The sequence below is a fragment of the Pseudorasbora parva genome, chromosome 5, assembly GCF_024679245.1.
Source record: "Pseudorasbora parva isolate DD20220531a chromosome 5, ASM2467924v1, whole genome shotgun sequence".
In the NCBI taxonomy this organism is placed as follows: Eukaryota; Metazoa; Chordata; class Actinopteri; order Cypriniformes; family Gobionidae; genus Pseudorasbora; species Pseudorasbora parva.
This window is the reverse complement of record NC_090176.1, coordinates 43,137,464-43,155,565: the sequence shown is the minus strand read 5'-3', so window position 1 is coordinate 43,155,565 and position 18,102 is coordinate 43,137,464. Positions and strand designations below refer to the sequence as shown.

Genomic DNA, 18,102 nt, shown 5'->3' with positions numbered 1-18,102 from the left:
GTTGATATTCATTACTTGAAGTTTGAAGGAAGATTAGCTGTGGGTATACAATTGTTCTGCTAGCATGTTTTACAAAATGCCAAGGTAAATACCAAAATACCAACAAAAACCTTTTATTTTGTCAAAAACACAGTGATCAAAATTAGAGAACAATAACCAGTGCAGCACAAAAAAAAAACATCACAACTAAAATGTGATGCTTACAGCAGTCAAAAATTAGTAGGAAGTATAGAGGCCCTTGCTTTGAATGAGCTCAGCACATCTGCGGCCACAGGACATCACTATATACGCACACTTCTCCGGTGTGATCTTGGTCCAGTCTCTTCCACAGTTCGGTAACTGTAGTGAGTTTCTTAGCCATAACTTTGTCGCCAATGATTTTACATAGATTTCAAATGGGGTTTAGATCAGACTCTGGGCTGGCCATTTCATTATTTCAATGTTCTCACTTTCAAGGAACTGCTTTAACCATTTTGCAGTGTGATAGGGGGCATTGTCTTGCATAAAAATTGCGGGCTGATTGGGAGATGCTCGCAGTGAAGGAACCACATGTTGCCGAAGGAGGTTCCGATAAACAGGTTCTGAGGTTCTGCCATGTAGCTGTATAATAGGCCCAACTCCTGCTGCAGAAACACCCCCAAAACCATGCCACTTCCTCCTCCATCTTTCACTGACTTCTTTGGGCACTTTAGGTTCAATCTTTCCCCAGTTTGATGCCGGACATAATGTTTCCCATCAGCCACAAATAAATTAAACTTGCATTCATCACTAAAATGAACTTTGGACCAGTTCTCCTCTGTTCACACAACATGCTCCTCAGCAAAGGTTAGTCTAGCCTTTTGATTCTTTCTGCTGATGAGAGGCTTGGTCACTGCAGAGTGAGCGTTCAGTCTGAATTCTCTTAAATGACAAGACACTGTATGGCGAGACAGATCCTTACTGTGTTCAGCTCTGAACTGGCGAGTAATTCCAGCTGCAGTGTTGAATCCACATTGCCCTGTCCTCTCGTGCATTGGTCTTGCGTACCTTTTGGGGTACTTGAATGAATTAGTGTCTTTGTAAAGCTTTTCTAGAAATTACAGATTTGGAATGACCAACTTCTTTTGCAATAGCTGAAAGGGTCATCCCTTTGGCCTGCATCTGGACAACCTGGTGTGTAGGGTTTCAGTGACCTTAGAGTGGCTTGCCTTCTTGCAAAGTCAGTGAAAATTGGAAAGTTTGCTTAAGTTAAATAGGGTTTGCCAGATTATTACGGAAATTAGCACCACATGCCAGATTAACACCCAAAGCTTGAAGGTATCTGAAAGTGTTCTCTAATTTTGACCAGCGTTATTTTTCAATTGTCTTATTTAAGTTGTATACTGTACTTCAGAATATATATTAACTTGTGAAATATGCTTAAAAACTGCCCTTCTACTCCTGTTAGGATACTTTCAAAAAGGACTAAGCAGTGACCTTGAAATTTAGGAAATTGTTTGTTGTTCTCTAATTTTGATCTCTACTGTAGGTAGAGATCATCTCTACTGGCCTGGCATGTATTTTATCGTGATTTTGCCTCACCTCCTACCCAGCCACAAACCTTCTTCTCCGTTTTTTGTGTATTTCTGTGGCAGAATTACAGCGCCACACACTGGCCTGGCATGTATACAACATCATTTTGAGTTGGTTTCAGTGATCTTGTGTGTACGCAGATATTTCTTGAAATGAGAAAAAAAAAAAAAAGATCGGATTGGCAAAGCTCTGGCTTCGTGTGGACGGGGCCTAAGAGTATAGGGGGTGATTTTGTGGCCTAAAAAATGTTTACTTAATCTTTGATATTTGTCCACTTCTTTATGATAGAAATGCTACAGCCACTTTAATTTCTTGAACAAGAACATGTGGCCATTAAAACTCGAGCAAAGGTTTAAACTTTTTTTTTTTTTTTTTGAAATCGCGATGAACTGTTGCATATTTAGAAATATATTGATGTATTCTGCTGGTGTAGGTTTAAAGGGATCCCATGGTGTTGAGACTTGTATGGCTTAATATAACATAAATGATGTCTCTTACTGAATTATGTGGTAGAAAACCCATGAAAGATCTACGTTATTTTAAAAATCGATTTTATATTTGGACCATGGGCGGCGCCATTTTGTTTGCGTTCTAGGTTGATGACGTAGAGTGGTTGAACTCCTCAATCAGCTGGCGTTACCCGTAGCTATTTTTACCACAACGCAACTCGAAAATTGTTTCAGAGTTAAACAAAACAAATGAATTGCTTTGTAATTGTACTTAAAACACACTCAAACATACATGTGCACACAAACTCACCTACACAAGTCACAAACAGATCGGCGGGGGCGCGCACACACACACCTCTGACTGCTCTGTCTCAATCGCATGCATCATCACCAAAACATCCTGCCTCTCTTCCTCACGTTACTTTATCCCATCGTCCTACCTAGATATTTCCCTCTGCTGGTCACATTAGGCATTATAGTTAATCTACTATCAACAGTCTATCTAGGGAACAGGATGTGTTGAACAGGATATCAACACGGGAATAGATTGAGGGTTATGTATACGCGCACGCAGTGCGTGCGTGTGTGTGTGTTCGCGCCGATCTGTTGGGGTGTGTGTGTGTGTTCGCGCCGATCTGTTGGGGTGTGTGTGTGTGTGTGTGTGTGTGTGTTCGCGCCGATCTGTTGGGGTGTGTGTGAGTCTGTGTGAGAGAGAGAGTTTGTGTGCACATGTATGTTTGAGTGCGTGAAGTCGGACAGCTGTTGTAAATCGGCTGTACACTCGTTATTGCGGTGGAACGTGAGACTGAATGACTGCACTCGAACATGTCCACTATGGTGTCGGACAACACTACAAATGTCCGTCCCTTCAAATAATGCCCTATTTAAGGGTATAGGGTCGATTTCAGATTCAGCCCCTGTCGTGGAGACTGAGCAACCCAACATCTCGATTGAGACAGAGCCTGTCGTGTGCGCGCCCGCCGATCTGTTTGTGACTTGTGTAGGTGAGTTTGTGTGCACATGTATGTTTGAGTGTGTTTTAAGTATAATTACAAAGGAATTCATTGGTTTTGTTTAACTCTGAAACAATTTTCGAGTTGCGTTGTGGTAAAAATAGCTACGGGTAATGCCAGCTGATTGAGGAGTTCAACCACTCTACGTCATCAACCTAGAACGCAAACAAAATGGCGCCGCCCATGGTAAAAATATAAAATCGATTTTTAAAACAACGAATATCTTTCATGGGTTTTCTACTACATAATTCAGTAAGAGACATAATTTATGTTATATTAAGCCATACAAGTCTCAACACCAGGGGATCCCTTTAAGAAACATATTGAGGTATTCTGCTGGTGTAGGTTTTAGAAACATATTGAGGTATTCTGCTGGTGTAGGTTTGGAGCAGATTGCGATGAACAACAGATGAATGTACTCAAATTTAATAGAGGAATTGTGACAGCCCTACAGTATATCATAAGCTGTCACGGGTGTTTGCACAGCCAGAAGACACAACTGATGAATGAAGTTCCATACAGTGCTTTAATAATAATCCACAGGAAAATGGTCTAAACGATGGCAAACACACTAAACACAAATGTGACCAGACATCAAACAGTAGAAAAGGAAGAACTTAAGTACAAGCCAAGCGAATGAAATAATGATAAACACCTGTGTTGATTAAATGAATTACTATGACAACAAAAGAGTCGTGGAAAACTGAACAAAGGAACATGTGACTGAAAATAACAAACTAAAAGTCCATGAAAACTGAAACTAACTGAACATAACTGTGACATTCCCTGAATCCACCTCTCGCCATTACAGAAGATCAGAGATGGACAATAACTAAGTACATTTACTTGAGTTCTGTACTTAAGTACATCTTTTGAGTATCTGTACTTTACTTGAGTATTATTTTTTCTGGAAACTTATGACTTTAACTTCACTACATTTGAAAGACAAATATCATACTTTTTACTCCACTACATTTATATTAAGGTCTTCAAAGTTGAAAGTCGTTTCTGTAGCAGCTTTGAAAGTTAGTGGATGATTTTTTTTTCTTCTTTAAAAGCTGTTTGGGGTTTTGCAGAAAGCTTATCAGGAATCACTCTTGTAGTCATGTGTAGTTCAATGATTTCCCAGGATTTTTTCGATTTCTTTTTTTTTTAAATATATTTTATAGTCAAATCACACTGTTCATTTTGCAGAGTATTCACATAAACAAAATTGATTATGTCTTAGGTAAACTGTTGGGAGAAAATCAGATGTGTATAAGTCTATAGGATCCATGCATTTGTCCATAAAGTGACAGAAGCTTTTTAAAGGGCTTTGTAACTTTTATAAAGTTATGCTAGCATGTCGGATTGAGCATCCCTGACTGGCTTAAACCATAATGGTATAGTGTGCATTTATACAACAATAAAATAATGCATTGATATAAAAAAGGAAATAAGTAATTTTGAAATCAAGTTCTTCTGTACTTTTACTTCATTAAAAATCTGTTTTTACAACTTTCACTTGTAATGGAGTAATATTTGACCAGTATTACTTTTACTTTTACTCAAGTAATGAAGTTGTGTCGTCCACCTCTGCAGAAGATGAATAGTGGGAGAGATGGTGGGGGCTTTGGAGGTGGACGAAGGGATGGTGACTGGACATTATGTTCTCCAAAATAGGCTATTTTCACGTCACAGAAGACTACTTCTCGCTTTTATGATCATAGCAAAGACAATTTAGGAAAGAAGAAATAAAGGACACAACCTGATTTTTTTCATAAAAAATCAGGACACTAAAAATAGAGATGAAATACAGAACTGTCCCGAGGAAAACGGGATGTCTGGTCACCCTAGGGTTGACCAATCTGTCATTTTTGCTCGCCCTCATGTCAATCCAAACCCATAAGACTTTGGTTAGCACAAATTCAAAACACAGATTAAGATGGAAGTTTTAATGAAACCGAGAAGTTTCTGTCCCTCCATTGAAAGTCCAAGCAACCAAAAGGTCCAGATCTTGTATCCTTTGATGATGCCTTAATGTTCCTAAGGTCATAAAGGTTATTAAATAAATCCATTTGAATCAAACAGTTTAAATCAAGTCTTGAGCAGAGATACAATCACTTCATATGATGAACAGATTATAGATTATATGAATTATAGGCTTTTATTGGCACACATAACTAGAGCACATCACATATACGTGGAAGCTTGTGCTTGAGCGTGTTTGAGCTTCCATGTTTACCATATGATGTTCTCCAAGTATGTGTGGGTGTCATAGTTTAGATTAAATCTGAACAAATCTGTTCTTCATAGAAAGCACTTGTATCTCTTAACAAGACTTGGATTATATGACGATTTATATAGATTCATTTTATGACTCCTTTCCAGGATCTCTGAAGTTTTGGTTACTTGGACTTTCGATTGAGTCACATAAACCTTTTTGTTAAAAAAATAAAAAATAAAAAAAATTCATTACATTTATATAGCGCTTTAGATATAGAAGGGGGGAATCTCATCAACCACCACCAATGTGCAGCATCCATCTGTATGATGCGACGGCAGCCATATTGCACCAGAACGTCCATCACACACCAGCTGATTGGTGGAGAGGACACAAAGTGATGAAGCCAATCAGGAGAGGGATGATTAGGAGGCCATGATGTATAGGGGCCAATGGGTCAAATTTGGCCAGGATGCCGGGTTACACCCTACTCTTTAAAATGTGCTTGGAATGGCATGAGGCAGAACAATTTTGAAAGGATTTTCATTTTTAGGTGAACTATCCCTTTAAGTAATGAAAATTTTTGGGGCAGAATTGGTGCATTTAACCTTTAACACTGCACAGGGATCCAAATTCAAGACTGCATTGTTTTGTCAATGGAAAGAATCCTTGATATGCTTTATATATTTATAGTTCCCCCTTAGCTTTGCATGTTGTTGTAAACAGAGAAAGGTTAGAGTAGTATTCGGCACGTAATGGAGGCAGTCTGCTAAGTGATCAGCGCTTGTAAGGCCTCTCTATCCAATGCTGTAACCAGAGAAGGAGACAAACTTTCAGTTGCTGAAATGTTGCAAACAGATGCCGCTGTCCCTGTCCCTGTAAATCACATCAGCACTTCTAGGGGAGGAGGGTGTGATAACCCTTCATAACCTCATGGGCTCCGTGGGCACCGGCTGGGCGCTGGAATATTTGTCGAGATGATCGGGACTGCGCCGCTGAGAGAAGCGCGAATCCTTGTTGTGCAAACTGTTGTTCTCCGAAGCGGATTTCCGCAGAAAAGGAGACGGAAATTGCCTCTGCTGTGACAGGTTTGTCATCTCATTGTAATGGACTCATTTTATGGACTCTGCAACCTAATATAAGACACTAAAATAATACTTCTGGTATGTCTGAGTGGGCCGTGATTACGAGTTTCCATTTAGGTCGAAAGTATAGGTCGGAAACCAGATCTAGGCGTTAGATGGACACTTCAAAAAGGAGGTTGTGTGAAAGTAGGAGTGGTTAAATGTAATCACATTTTGCTGTTTTGTTTTCTGCCCTTCATCAACTTCACCCATGACGCATTGCCTGTCTATCTCTCCTTTGTAAGCCCTTGGATTTACATGTCGTGAACTGTTGTATTCTTGGATGTGGGGTCTTGCACTCATTGCCTGCCAGAAGAGTAACTTGATCCTAAGAGCATTCTGTGTAATTTCTTTCAAAATGTTCCATGGGAAACTCGACACGAGATGAAGGGCTTTGAGACCTGAAAAAAGCCCATGCGCAGATGTTTCACCCCTAGATTTGCACCTACTCTCCACCTGTGTCTTTATATATACACAATCAAAGAGTTTCCTTCATGAAGTCACTGTGGTCAGTTGTTTTCTCAGACAACGGATCTGGTTTTGTTAATGCTCCTGGCATATTTGCACACGCTGGGTCTGCTGTGACAGAATCACATTATGATTTCTCTGCATATGCGGGACATTGCTGCAGCTCAGTCACGATTTCACTTTGTTTTCCGTGTTGGCACTATCGCTTATCTTGGTGGATGACATGCAGATCTGTTCAGAGGTTTCCATTGTTTAGTTTTATTTACTGGGTCTATTTTACTAGGTACTTTGTCAAGGTTGCTGGTTTTCTTTTGGACGCAGAGGACAGGTGTTCTGCCACAGTATATTTTAGAATCTTTAAATAATTAGCAAAACTCCTGCTAAGTTAGAAAAAAAATGTATTACGCATTGTTATATGAACAACTAGTCAGTTAATTTAAGTTCAGTTCAAGTCAGACGTTGATTTATTAAAAGTGTCATGAACTGGCTTTTTTATTTTTTTATACTGTTGTTGTCCTAGGTCAACTAATGACGTTTGTGTGTTTTTTACATTCAAAAACATCATAACTAATAAGTAATAGGCTATTTTCTACGCTGGTTTTGAGGCTCTCTCCAAAACACTGGGTTCTGATGGGCGTGGAGCACTGAAGACTTGGAAATAAACGCCCACGGCTAGGATTGGATAAGATTTGCATATATAATGAGCTTAAGCTCCTGTCAGTTCACATGAGAGAGGAGAGAGTGAGGGAGAAGCGGCAACCGGAATGATTTTCTTGATCACAGGGTTCGTAAACGTCTTTATCAAACAAACACAATGATTTATTTATTTTTCATCCACCCGCGATTGATTGGACTATTATTTTTATATTACACATAGCCCGCAAGATCGGACAATATAAGCCCGAACCGCACGCACGCCGCCCTTCAGATGTCAACTTGAGAGAGAGAGAGAGAGAGAGAGAGAGAGAGAGAGAGAGAGAGAGAGAGAATAGCAGAACAAGATCGGAATATTATGAGATTCTTCGCCCTGCCCTTTGCGAGCCCTGGCCCATACGTGTCTGAGTCCAGCGTGTGCTAAAGTTATGTTCTGTTAGACACGTACACATAAGCAAAACGATCTATAACAATGCAGTACTATTACATATAAAAACACGTTTTACTCACATCGGTGTGATGCACCATTCCTGTCGGATCCAAATCCAGCATCGACCGGAGATTTGTTTAAAAACGATTCCGCAGTGAACTGAAGTGAACATATCTTCCCCATGTGAGCTGGAACTTCATAAAAAATAAAGTTCAACCACTCATTCCTAATATTAGGATCCGAAGGAAGCTTATGCAGCGACTGTGTTCTTTCACAACCAGGAATAGCGCAATATCTTAGATTCTGTAGAGGTGTGTGTTTCGTCGCGCAATGACATAAGTATGAAGCACAGGACCGTTTGCTGAGCCTGGTGTCTATAAAATATTTTCTTTGACTAACAAGGAAGTTTTCAGCTCTGAAACTTAGAGGATATTCTTATATTACCATGACATTTTTTATATCAAAAGCTCAAGGGAAAGTTGATTTCTCAATTGATCACCCCTTAAACTGCTTTGACTGATTCAGTGAGGAACACATCAGACCCATTCAAACCAGTTATTTCAAGAACTGACTCTTAAGAGTCATATGTTTGTGAACCGAACTGTACTGGTCACCCCGTTTATTTTCACATTCATCCTGCTTGTACCACTCAATAGACAGGTGTGTTTATCTTAATGGTATGTTTACATGAAGGTTTTCCTTTGCGTTTTTTGTGTACAGACAACAACGTTATCAAAATCCCTGTTCACATGGATTTGCGAAAAACAACTAAAAACGCTGTTTTCTGCGGCAATGTAACTTTATAAAGAAACACTACTACACACCGCTATAGACTGAACAAGTAATATGCATACACATGCCCTGCGTCCCAATTCGCATACTATCCATCCTAAATAGTATTCGAAAATAGAATTAGTATGTCCCAAATCGTAGTATGTTGAAAAGAGTATTCCAAAGATTCCCGGATGGTTTACTATTTCCAGTCCGAATTCGATGGGCACTCTAACGGCTGATATTGCCCAAACCCATTGCGAGTTGGACGAGGATTCGATTAGAACTACAAACGCGGATAAAAAATGTTAAAAAACTACAAACATGACGGAAACCCACACATGACAGATGAACGAGTGGCTACATTTCTCTCCGATACGGTAGGAGATTCAACTGAGTGTGGAGGATTTTGAACTGTGACAAATCTGACAATGATTGACAGGGCAGATAAACGGTGACGGGATGCACGTAACTAAGCGACAGAGTCCGTTAAAAATGGCGAAGTAGTATGTCCCGAAGCTTGCATACTTTTCTGCTAAACACTCAAAAGTTATATACCTTTTCTTCACAAAAAGAGTACATACTTTTAGGACATAGTATAAGTAGGCGAATTGGGATGCAGCAATGACGTCACCATTTTTGTAGTTTACACAGAGACAATAACATTATCTGTTTTTAAAACATTAAAACCATTTTCAAACCGACTTCTGTTAAGTAAGGTCAAAAACCCGGCGTGATCATATAATTATATTTACATAGATGCCTCATTCAGGCACTAATGAGCAGGTTTGTGACCTAACTCTGCAGTAATGACATTGGGAATACTAGATGAGATTTGTTTGATATGAGGTAAAAGATTAACACAAATACTGTTAACCGATCGTTTCATGTCTTAAGACATCAATGTGTCGCCACGAGCCACAGGGTTTAATATAGATTCGTATGTTTTTTTTTTTACATTATGTGTTTTTTACTCTCATTGTGGCTCTCATAGAAATACACCCCATTGACATGCATTAGACGCGCAACTTTAGGAGTTAAAAATCTTCATTTGTGTTCTACTGAAGAAAACAAACACACCTACCTTCTTTTTTTCTCATGCATTTTTTACCACTGTTTTAATTAATTTCTATGTAAACTGCACTTTGAATTGCCATTGGGTATGAAATGTGCTATACAAATAAACTTGCCTTGCCTTACATCTTGGATGCCCTGGGGGTAAGCAGATAAACATACAATTTAAATTTTAGGGTGAACTATTCCTTTAACAATGAATCCTGGGTATTCATAATTTAACGTTTCACATTGTACATTCCTAAACCCTGGGTTAACGTTCATATTTGCATATTTGTGGCGTCAGTGTCATTGATTGGATAAACGCAAAACGCAGTCTGTTTAGATTAAAGCTCTAGCATTGCTGACTGTACTATTGAGTTTATATTAAATGGACATTTCGGACTATAAAGGTAAGAGAGAAGTCTTTTCTTCACTCAAACAGCAGGGTTTTATAACCCCAGGTAAAAAGCATTGCTAACCCGCATATAAATCACAAATGTGAAAAGCTTCTTTACCCGGGGTTAAAAGCTGTGTTTAGAACATCGATAACCCGAGGCTTAGTGGAGTATGAAAAGCCCTTTTGGGGCATTTAAATGAACAGCCAAAACGCATAAAAGTTTTTGTTTTTGTTTTTAGTTCAAAATGGTGTCGTGTAAATAGCCCCTAAGTCTTTTTATATAATCGCATTTAATTCAGAATTTAAAAAATTATAATTCATTAATGATGCATGCATGCATGCAAAGAAGCATGATGGTATGATTTCTTTGTCACACACATTTGGAAATGTATCGATTTATTAGTGCACCCTTCACATTGCTTTTGCAAAGGACATTTTTCTTTCTCATTCAAATCTTAATTGTAGCCTTTATAGGACTCACTCTCTTCTATATTTTTTGTGTGAACAGTCTGTGTTCCAGCGTTCACAAAGTGAGTTTGGGATTGCCGCTTGATTTACGAGATCCAGATTCCTACGAGCTGAATCACAGCCAGGTGCACGATTTCCAAAGCAGATCATCCAAAAACCCGTCTGATCAGCTGCTTCGCTGATTTTACACAGATTCTCGTGCCACATCCACAGCGCAGCGACCCAGATTTTCCCTTATTCTCCACGCTCAGAGGGACTGTGGGAGCCGCATCTGCCGACTCCGTCTCTGGGCTCTCTCTCTCTCTCTCTCTCTCTCTCTCTCTCTCTCTCTCTCTCTCTCTCTCTCTCTCTCTCTCCCTCTCTCCCTCTCTCTCTCTCTCTCGCTCTTCACTTCATCTCAGCTGAGAGCAGCACGCGTTCAGAGTGCATTCTCTCTCTGTCAGTGCTGTATCGCACGGACTGCTCCTGAACGAGTGCTTCATCACTGAGCTTGACCGGCACAGAAACCCACACCAGCTAAAGCCCTAAACACACGGCGAGCTTCAGTCATGCTCTTAGGTGAGTACGGTTTACGCTCAGGGTTGTGGCATCGACTTGTCTGCATGCTTCTTTTCCCATGCAATACAGCGGTGAACATCTGAAAGAACATGTCAGACTGGACCAGCCATCAATCCAGATATATATAGTTGAAAGCCGCTTGTGATTTGTTCTGTTTCGCTTTGCTCTGCGTGTTTGCCTGGGGAGCTGAGCTTTGAAATACGACTGTGCTCTGGATTTATGTAAGAGATCCTGTCAGCACCATTGTTTTGTTTATGTGGGTTAAGTTTGTGCCATTACTAATACAGTGTGACACCTTATCTCAGCTGACACTAACTTCACTGAGCAGACTGACTGTATTCTTAAAGCATTAAAGACAATCGAAAGCTTCGTTAAAGATCAGACATTTGATTCTATTCCTGGTGTTTTACAATATAACGAGGTTTTTCTATTAATAGTTTTGTCTTTTACTAAATGCATTTAATTATCTAACTTTTTTCATTTTAAAGTCTTAAATTGTTACTAAACAGTTTGACTTGAGTATGTTTATTCTTATTTATTTTTTTCCTCAATGTCTGAACATATTCTAGCCATAATTTGCTCACGTAACCCACACCTACCCGCTTATATCTGGTGCTGATCGCCCTCGTAGCGTGACATTGAGGCTTACATGCTCAGCCACTAACGTGTGGGTGTTCGTGAGCAATCGGGCTCCTTCAAATGCTCATTGATACGCGCGATGGAAAGCCTCTCTCAGGAGCATCTCGTTCGATGAAGTACTAATGCAGTGTCACATTCCAGAGCAGTGTGACTTGGAATAATCATGCATGTCTTTGGGGAGCGCAGGCTTGAAATTGTTGTTGATGGTCGCTGCGTGGCCGTCTGCCAATCTCCCGAAGCCCCCCGTGGAGAAGACCTGGGGGGCTCAGCCCTTTGCCAGAACTTTGGCAGCTTCATTAAGCTTGCAGCTCCTTTGGACTAATGGAGAGATGTAACGAAATAAGTTCGGTGCAAGAATTTTTTTAAAAAAATTAAAATTCTTTTTGTAACAGTGAGTCTATAAGTGACTATAAGTGGGCTGATTTACCGAAAAGAGTAAACACTGTTGTCTGTCTATGACCAGACCCAGCTCAATTTAAGATTGAACATTGGTCTGGGGAGTCTGCTATGTATTTTCTACTGCATAAGACAAGAGGCGTGATTAGCAAGTATTATTCAAATAACTCTGTATGCAATTGGATAGTCCTTTAACCAATCAGACCACAAGAGGCGTGATCAACCGGCAATGACCCATCGCTTCTTTATCTGTCATCATGTTAAACCCTTACAGTTTTTTCCAAATGCTTACACACGTTTTCAAAATTGTCTCCTTTTTTCAAAACTCGACACACAATTCCCAAAACTGCACACGCAAAATGCCTCACATCTCCTTCAAAATGTAACACTGCATTCAAAATGCCATAATCACATGTTAGAATGAAGTATTTCCATCAAATGGCAAACACTTCTCTCATTATAGTACATTTTTGGATAAACCATGTAAACACTGTTGTTCTAAATCTAAAGCTCTTTGGTTGTTCATAGGCTTATATCTACATTTCAATACAATGTTCTACAGTGAAAGTCATCTGCTGAGAGGGGTAACAAGTGCAGTGTGATCCAATATAGAAACAAACAATATTGATTAGGCCAAGCATTACTGTGGTATACAGCAGCATACAACAAAACCATAAACGTGTACACCAATAGTATATTCTTTAGAATATAGTAAAGAACACAATTTCTTTAGGGGAGTTTGTGTGAGGCACTGATGAGTTAGTGTAGCATTTTGATTGGTTGTGTTTGGAAAAGGAGATCAAGATAATTCCTTTTAGATTTTTGTGTTTCATTAGAAAATTGTGTTGTGTTTTGAAAAAAAGGGTTTTATGAAATTGAAAACTGAGTTGGAGGCAGAGAATAAGTGTAAGGTTTTGCAGATTTGATGTGTGGTAATGGTGTTTGTGAAAAAAAATTGTGTGACAAGTAATGATTTTGTGTGTAAGCAGTTGGAAAAAACTGTAAACCCCACAAAAGCGTGGATAAGCCAGTCCGCGATTTCCAGAGTTGCAGGGTGAAATCAAATTCGCCTGCAGATCAGGCTGGGTTTATGCAGTCTATAAACACTGTGGCTCTGTAAGTATATGAAAACAGTGTTCTGTTTAAGTATCCCAGGATAGCATGGCATAAGATTGGGTCGAGACTATCTGTTGGATTATGAAGCTGGGAGTTTTCAGGGACCTTGTGTCAATACATCAAAAGCCAAGGTATGGCAAAATCTAATGACATCATCAAATCTAACTCCCTCGACGTGATGTTGTGTGTGTGTGTGTGTGTGTGTGTGTGTGTGTGTGTGTGTGTGTGTGTGTGTGTGTGTGTGTGTGTGTGTGTGTGTGTGTGTGTGTGTGTGTGTGTGTGTGTGTGTGTGTGTGTGTGTGTGTGTGTGTGTGTGTGTGTTTGCAGCCATATAGCTTTGATCATAACCTAGCAAATTAAAGTTCTCGACCACTATTAAAAGAATTAAGGGCTTTTCCAGGACTTCAAAGCTCAAAAGTCTGAATATTCTCCAATTAAAATGTTGTTTTTAATGTAATGACCAGAAACAGTTTTTGTTCATTCTTCAAAGATGAAGTTTTAAAACTAAACTAAACTAAAACATTTAACAAGTGTACAAAACCTAACACAAATACTTTAAATTTTAAAATACATGAAATCAGTACTATAACCCATAGGTGGCTGCAGAGGACCACTCATTAGCCTTTTTGCTTTTAAATTTATTTTTAACGTTATAAAAAATATTTTTTGTCACTTTTTGTAAAAAAAAAAAAAAAAAAAAATATATATATATATATATATATATATATATATATATATATATATATATATATAATAGTCACAAAGCTTCATGAAAAACAAAAACTTTTCTTTAAATTGCAAATGAAATTACACAGAAAGCGGGTAAAGAGCTCTTCCTTTATAATCACTGAAGGTATCGGTTCAGTAAAAACTCTTTGAGTGCGAAAATTTGAAATTACCCGTAGTAATATTGCAGGATTAAACTTGCAACAACAAAAAAATTATATTGCAAACAATATTATTACTTTGCATTGACCTGACCAGGAAGTCAAGGTATGGCAGCTGCCACACCCTGCCATATCCAATTGCAATATGCAATATTTGATGATAGTGGGCTAGTGGCACATAAATCACATTTTATAGTTTGACAGCATTGGTGGCTTAATGTCAGTTACCACAGCAAATTTTTATGATTCATCCCTAAAAAAAGGGGAAAAGGGGGTCTTTTTATTTTATTTTATTTTAATTTAATAAATAAATAAAAAAATAAATTTAATAAATAGTTAATTTTTTCTGTTGTTGTGATATTATTATTATTGAGGAAGTTTTTCTCTTTTCCTCTCTTTCAAACAAGTGCCTCCTGTTCTGTTCACAGTGTGGAGGTGTAGTACATGACTTCTGATCTCGTCAGTAGCTCAATACCGAATACTAATCGAAAATTGGTTTTGTTTTTCCTCCAGGAATGTTTTTCATCACCCACTGCTACCTTTTTTAGTAGTGTTTATGCCCACACAGATATATTTAAACATTCACGACATTTCACATGCCAAAAATAATGTTCCAAAGCAGATTGTACATCGTTTCATTTCAGAAAGTAATGTCTGTCATCGAGGAGGAGTTAGCATAATCAGGTTTCTTAAATTGGTGTACATGTGATTAAATATTTAAGCACTGTATTTGAGCATCATCCCATATGAGCAAAGGAGGTTTCGTTGATGTAGGGAAAAGCTAAAATCTCTCTCTCTCTCTCTCTCTCTCTCTCTCTCTCTCTCTCTCTCTCTCTCTCTCTCTCTCTCTCTATCGCTCTCTCTCTCTCTCTCTCTCTCCTTTCTGTCAGAGAGTAGTTGAGTGCTGAAAGAAGCCGAGCTTAAGGAATGCTTCTTGGCTTGCTATCCTTGCTTTCATGAGACCATCTTAATTATGATTCATCCTCTCCAATCCAGTCGTGCTTCCCTTTTGACCAGTTGCGCAATTATGTTATGCTTAAAATCATAAAACCTGCATGTGCATGTTCCTGTTCTGACCTATAAGTATTTTGCATAAATAACGTAAAGAGACTGATTCATTGGTACACAGTAAAAAAAAGAAAAGAAAAAATTCATAATCTAAATGTACACTTACAATCAAAAGTTTGGGGTTGGTACTATTTTTAATCTTTTAAAAAGAAGTATCTTATTTGTCCAAGGCTGCATTTGATCAATACTACATTAAAACAGTAATATTGTGAATTAATGGTATGATTTAAAGTATCAGCTCTGTTTCTGTTCACCATCAGCTCTGTTACTGTTCAGTTGTCTGTGTTGGTAGATTTTTTGTATTATTTTTACCTGTTATTGATTTTTTGTTGTTGTTCCCTTTGTTGCACTTTGAGATTCTTCGGAATGAAAAGTGCAATATAAACAAAATCTGTTATTATTATTATTATTATTAATTTATTTGTGTGAATAAAAAAGTAAAGGTGAATTATCAGCATCATTGCTCATATCATTCTAATATGCTCAAGAAACATTTCTTATTATCAATGTAGAAAAGTTATTTATTTGGAAACTCTAAGATTATTTGATTATTTAGTCAAAAGAACAGCATTTATTTGAGTTATTTATTTATTTATTTTTAAATCTGCACTGTCAGTTTCGTTCAATGTAATGCATGCCAGGTATAAAAGTAATTTTTATTTAGCAGGGAAGTGACCAAAGATCAAAATTAAGTGGACAATAGTTAAAAAATAACCATTAATAAAGGCTAGTGTTTAGTCTACATCCCAGCATTTTTTATTTTATTTTTGTTGTTGTTGCTTTGAGTATCATATTGTTTTCGTTTGATTAATACTGTAAACAATTTCAACTTGATGACTGGTCTCTGGAAAACTTAAATCTGATTGGCCAATACCTAGATTCTGTGGTCAGATATATAATGACTTCTAAAACGTATGTCTGAATTACTTATTTAAATTGCTTTGTTTAGACACATTTAATAAGAAGAGAAATGCTAAAATTCATACTCCATGTTCAGCCCTCTGTACACATTTTTTAAATAACCATAAAAACCTTTACTCACCTTCATGTAATTCCAAACCGGCATGACTTAATTTGCTCTGCGAAACACAAAGGAAGTTATTTAGAAAAATGTCATACGATGAAAGTCATTGGGTCCAATGTTATTTTGACCCCCAAAGTGGGGTAAAAAGATAGTCATAGAGTGAGTGAGGGTGAGTAAATGATTCATTTTGGGGTGTAATGTCCCTCTGTATGCAAAACGAGTGAGACTTTGAGGTCCATTGTTTTAAATATATTTCCAAATCATTAAGGGAAATAAGTTTGCAGGTACCAAGTGTCTTGTGTTGCCATGGTAGACTGCACTGATATGCATGACAATTACTCTGGTCACCATTTGTGGACCTGATCTCCTGTCTCTTATCTGTAATTAGAGTCGAAGCGCTCTTCCACGCTTCACTGCGAAGTAATCGTAATTGCAAACGTTTGTTATAGCAAACAACTCTGTCAGCAGTAACAGTGATAAATCTACAGGCCTCTCTCATTGACCTTAGGTTAATACAGCCACCGTTTTGGTTTTAACTGACATAAAAGCATAACTCCTGCCCAGGAGGAGCGGCACGGCAGGCGTACATAGCGAATATGTCAGCCGTAGCTTTGAGCGATGCAATAATCCTCTCGACAGGATTTGATTTGCATGCACTCGTATGCTTCTCACTGCACTGAATATTAATGCCCAATATTGTTTGATAAAGTAAAATCAGAGAATACATTAGGGAGAGAAAGAAAAGTCACTTAGAGCATCTGCCCACGCGTCGCGAGAGCAAACCTACCGGGGCCTACGCAAGGTACTTTTCAAACTATCCCTGGGGGGTTTGGAGCGGCGTGCCAAGTTGCCAACGCTCAGAGCTGGCTTTTAGCAGACATTTGAGATTGTTTGACCAAAAAAAAGCCTACAGCACGTTAGCACGGGTGGCCAGAGGGGGCGTTCCGCCTGTCGGTGTGTCTGTCTGCTCGAGGGATGTTGTTACCAGAGAGAGCCTCGCTTGGAAACAAGCGTTAGGGACGGAGTTTGGGCTCGAGCGTGACAAAAGGTTCTCCTGTTCCTACTGTTCCTTAGTCTCCATGGAAACCGCAGAGCTGAAACAACAAGTACTGCCGCTGGTAAAATCACTTTATGAAAGTAATTTGCACAGCAAGAGTGTTGCGTTCAGATTCGAAGACGTTGATGGCTACAAACATAACCATAATCTTAAGAGGGTGATATTTACATTTCCTTTTTTTTAACCATTCTTGCGTGTTAAATACAAAAACAGCCCACCACGTCAAACCAGATGAAAAGCACAGACGTCTGTCATTTAATTCCAGCCGGCTGATGCTTTTATATGGCAATCAGGTGAACACGCACACCCCTAATTGTATTGCTTGCGCTTTACAGGAGGTTGGTAAATGCAGATCGGTTTCCAACAGGGGGTCTTGTGTCATTTGCACGCTGAATGTGGCATATTTAGTTCTTTTCGTGAATAATGAAACAAGCTCCCCTGTCATGTGCCAGAGATCCCGTGACAGCTCGCTTTAATGGTCTTGTTATTGTTCTTCGCAGAACAGATGTTGGCGACTTAACGATTGTTTGCGTTTTTTGATCCCCCTTTTTCCAAGCATTACCGTCCCCGTAAATCTCTGCGTTTGATTTGCGCTGCATCTATTTGGATTTTTTGCAAGCTTTTAATTATCAGTGCTGCTTGCCAAAAATACTGTTGTTGTTGCTCATACTTAGGGTTTGGTTTTAGGTTTTTCTGTTTCTTTTTTAATTCAGGTTGTAATTCATCTGATATGGGATGATCCCATAGAATTTTGCTAGGTCATTCTGGGTTTA

The 18,102-nt window shown here is 38.7% G+C and overlaps 1 protein-coding gene across 7 annotated transcripts in view; it reads left to right on the top strand.

Annotated features, from left to right (window-relative positions):
* The window catches only part of znf385b (zinc finger protein 385B), a 206,337-nt gene that overhangs the window by 107,047 nt on the left and 81,188 nt on the right, over nucleotides 1-18,102 (top strand). Inside the window, exon 1 of one of the 7 annotated variants that reach the window (XM_067444436.1) lies at nucleotides 10,986-11,142. The exons of the other annotated variants lie outside the window; for them this stretch is intronic. Coding sequence (XP_067300537.1) covers nucleotides 11,133-11,142 — 10 coding nt within the window. The 5' untranslated portion in view covers nucleotides 10,986-11,132. Of the gene's footprint in view, nucleotides 1-10,985; nucleotides 11,143-18,102 lie in introns of those variants that run through there. 7 annotated transcript variants of the gene reach the window in all.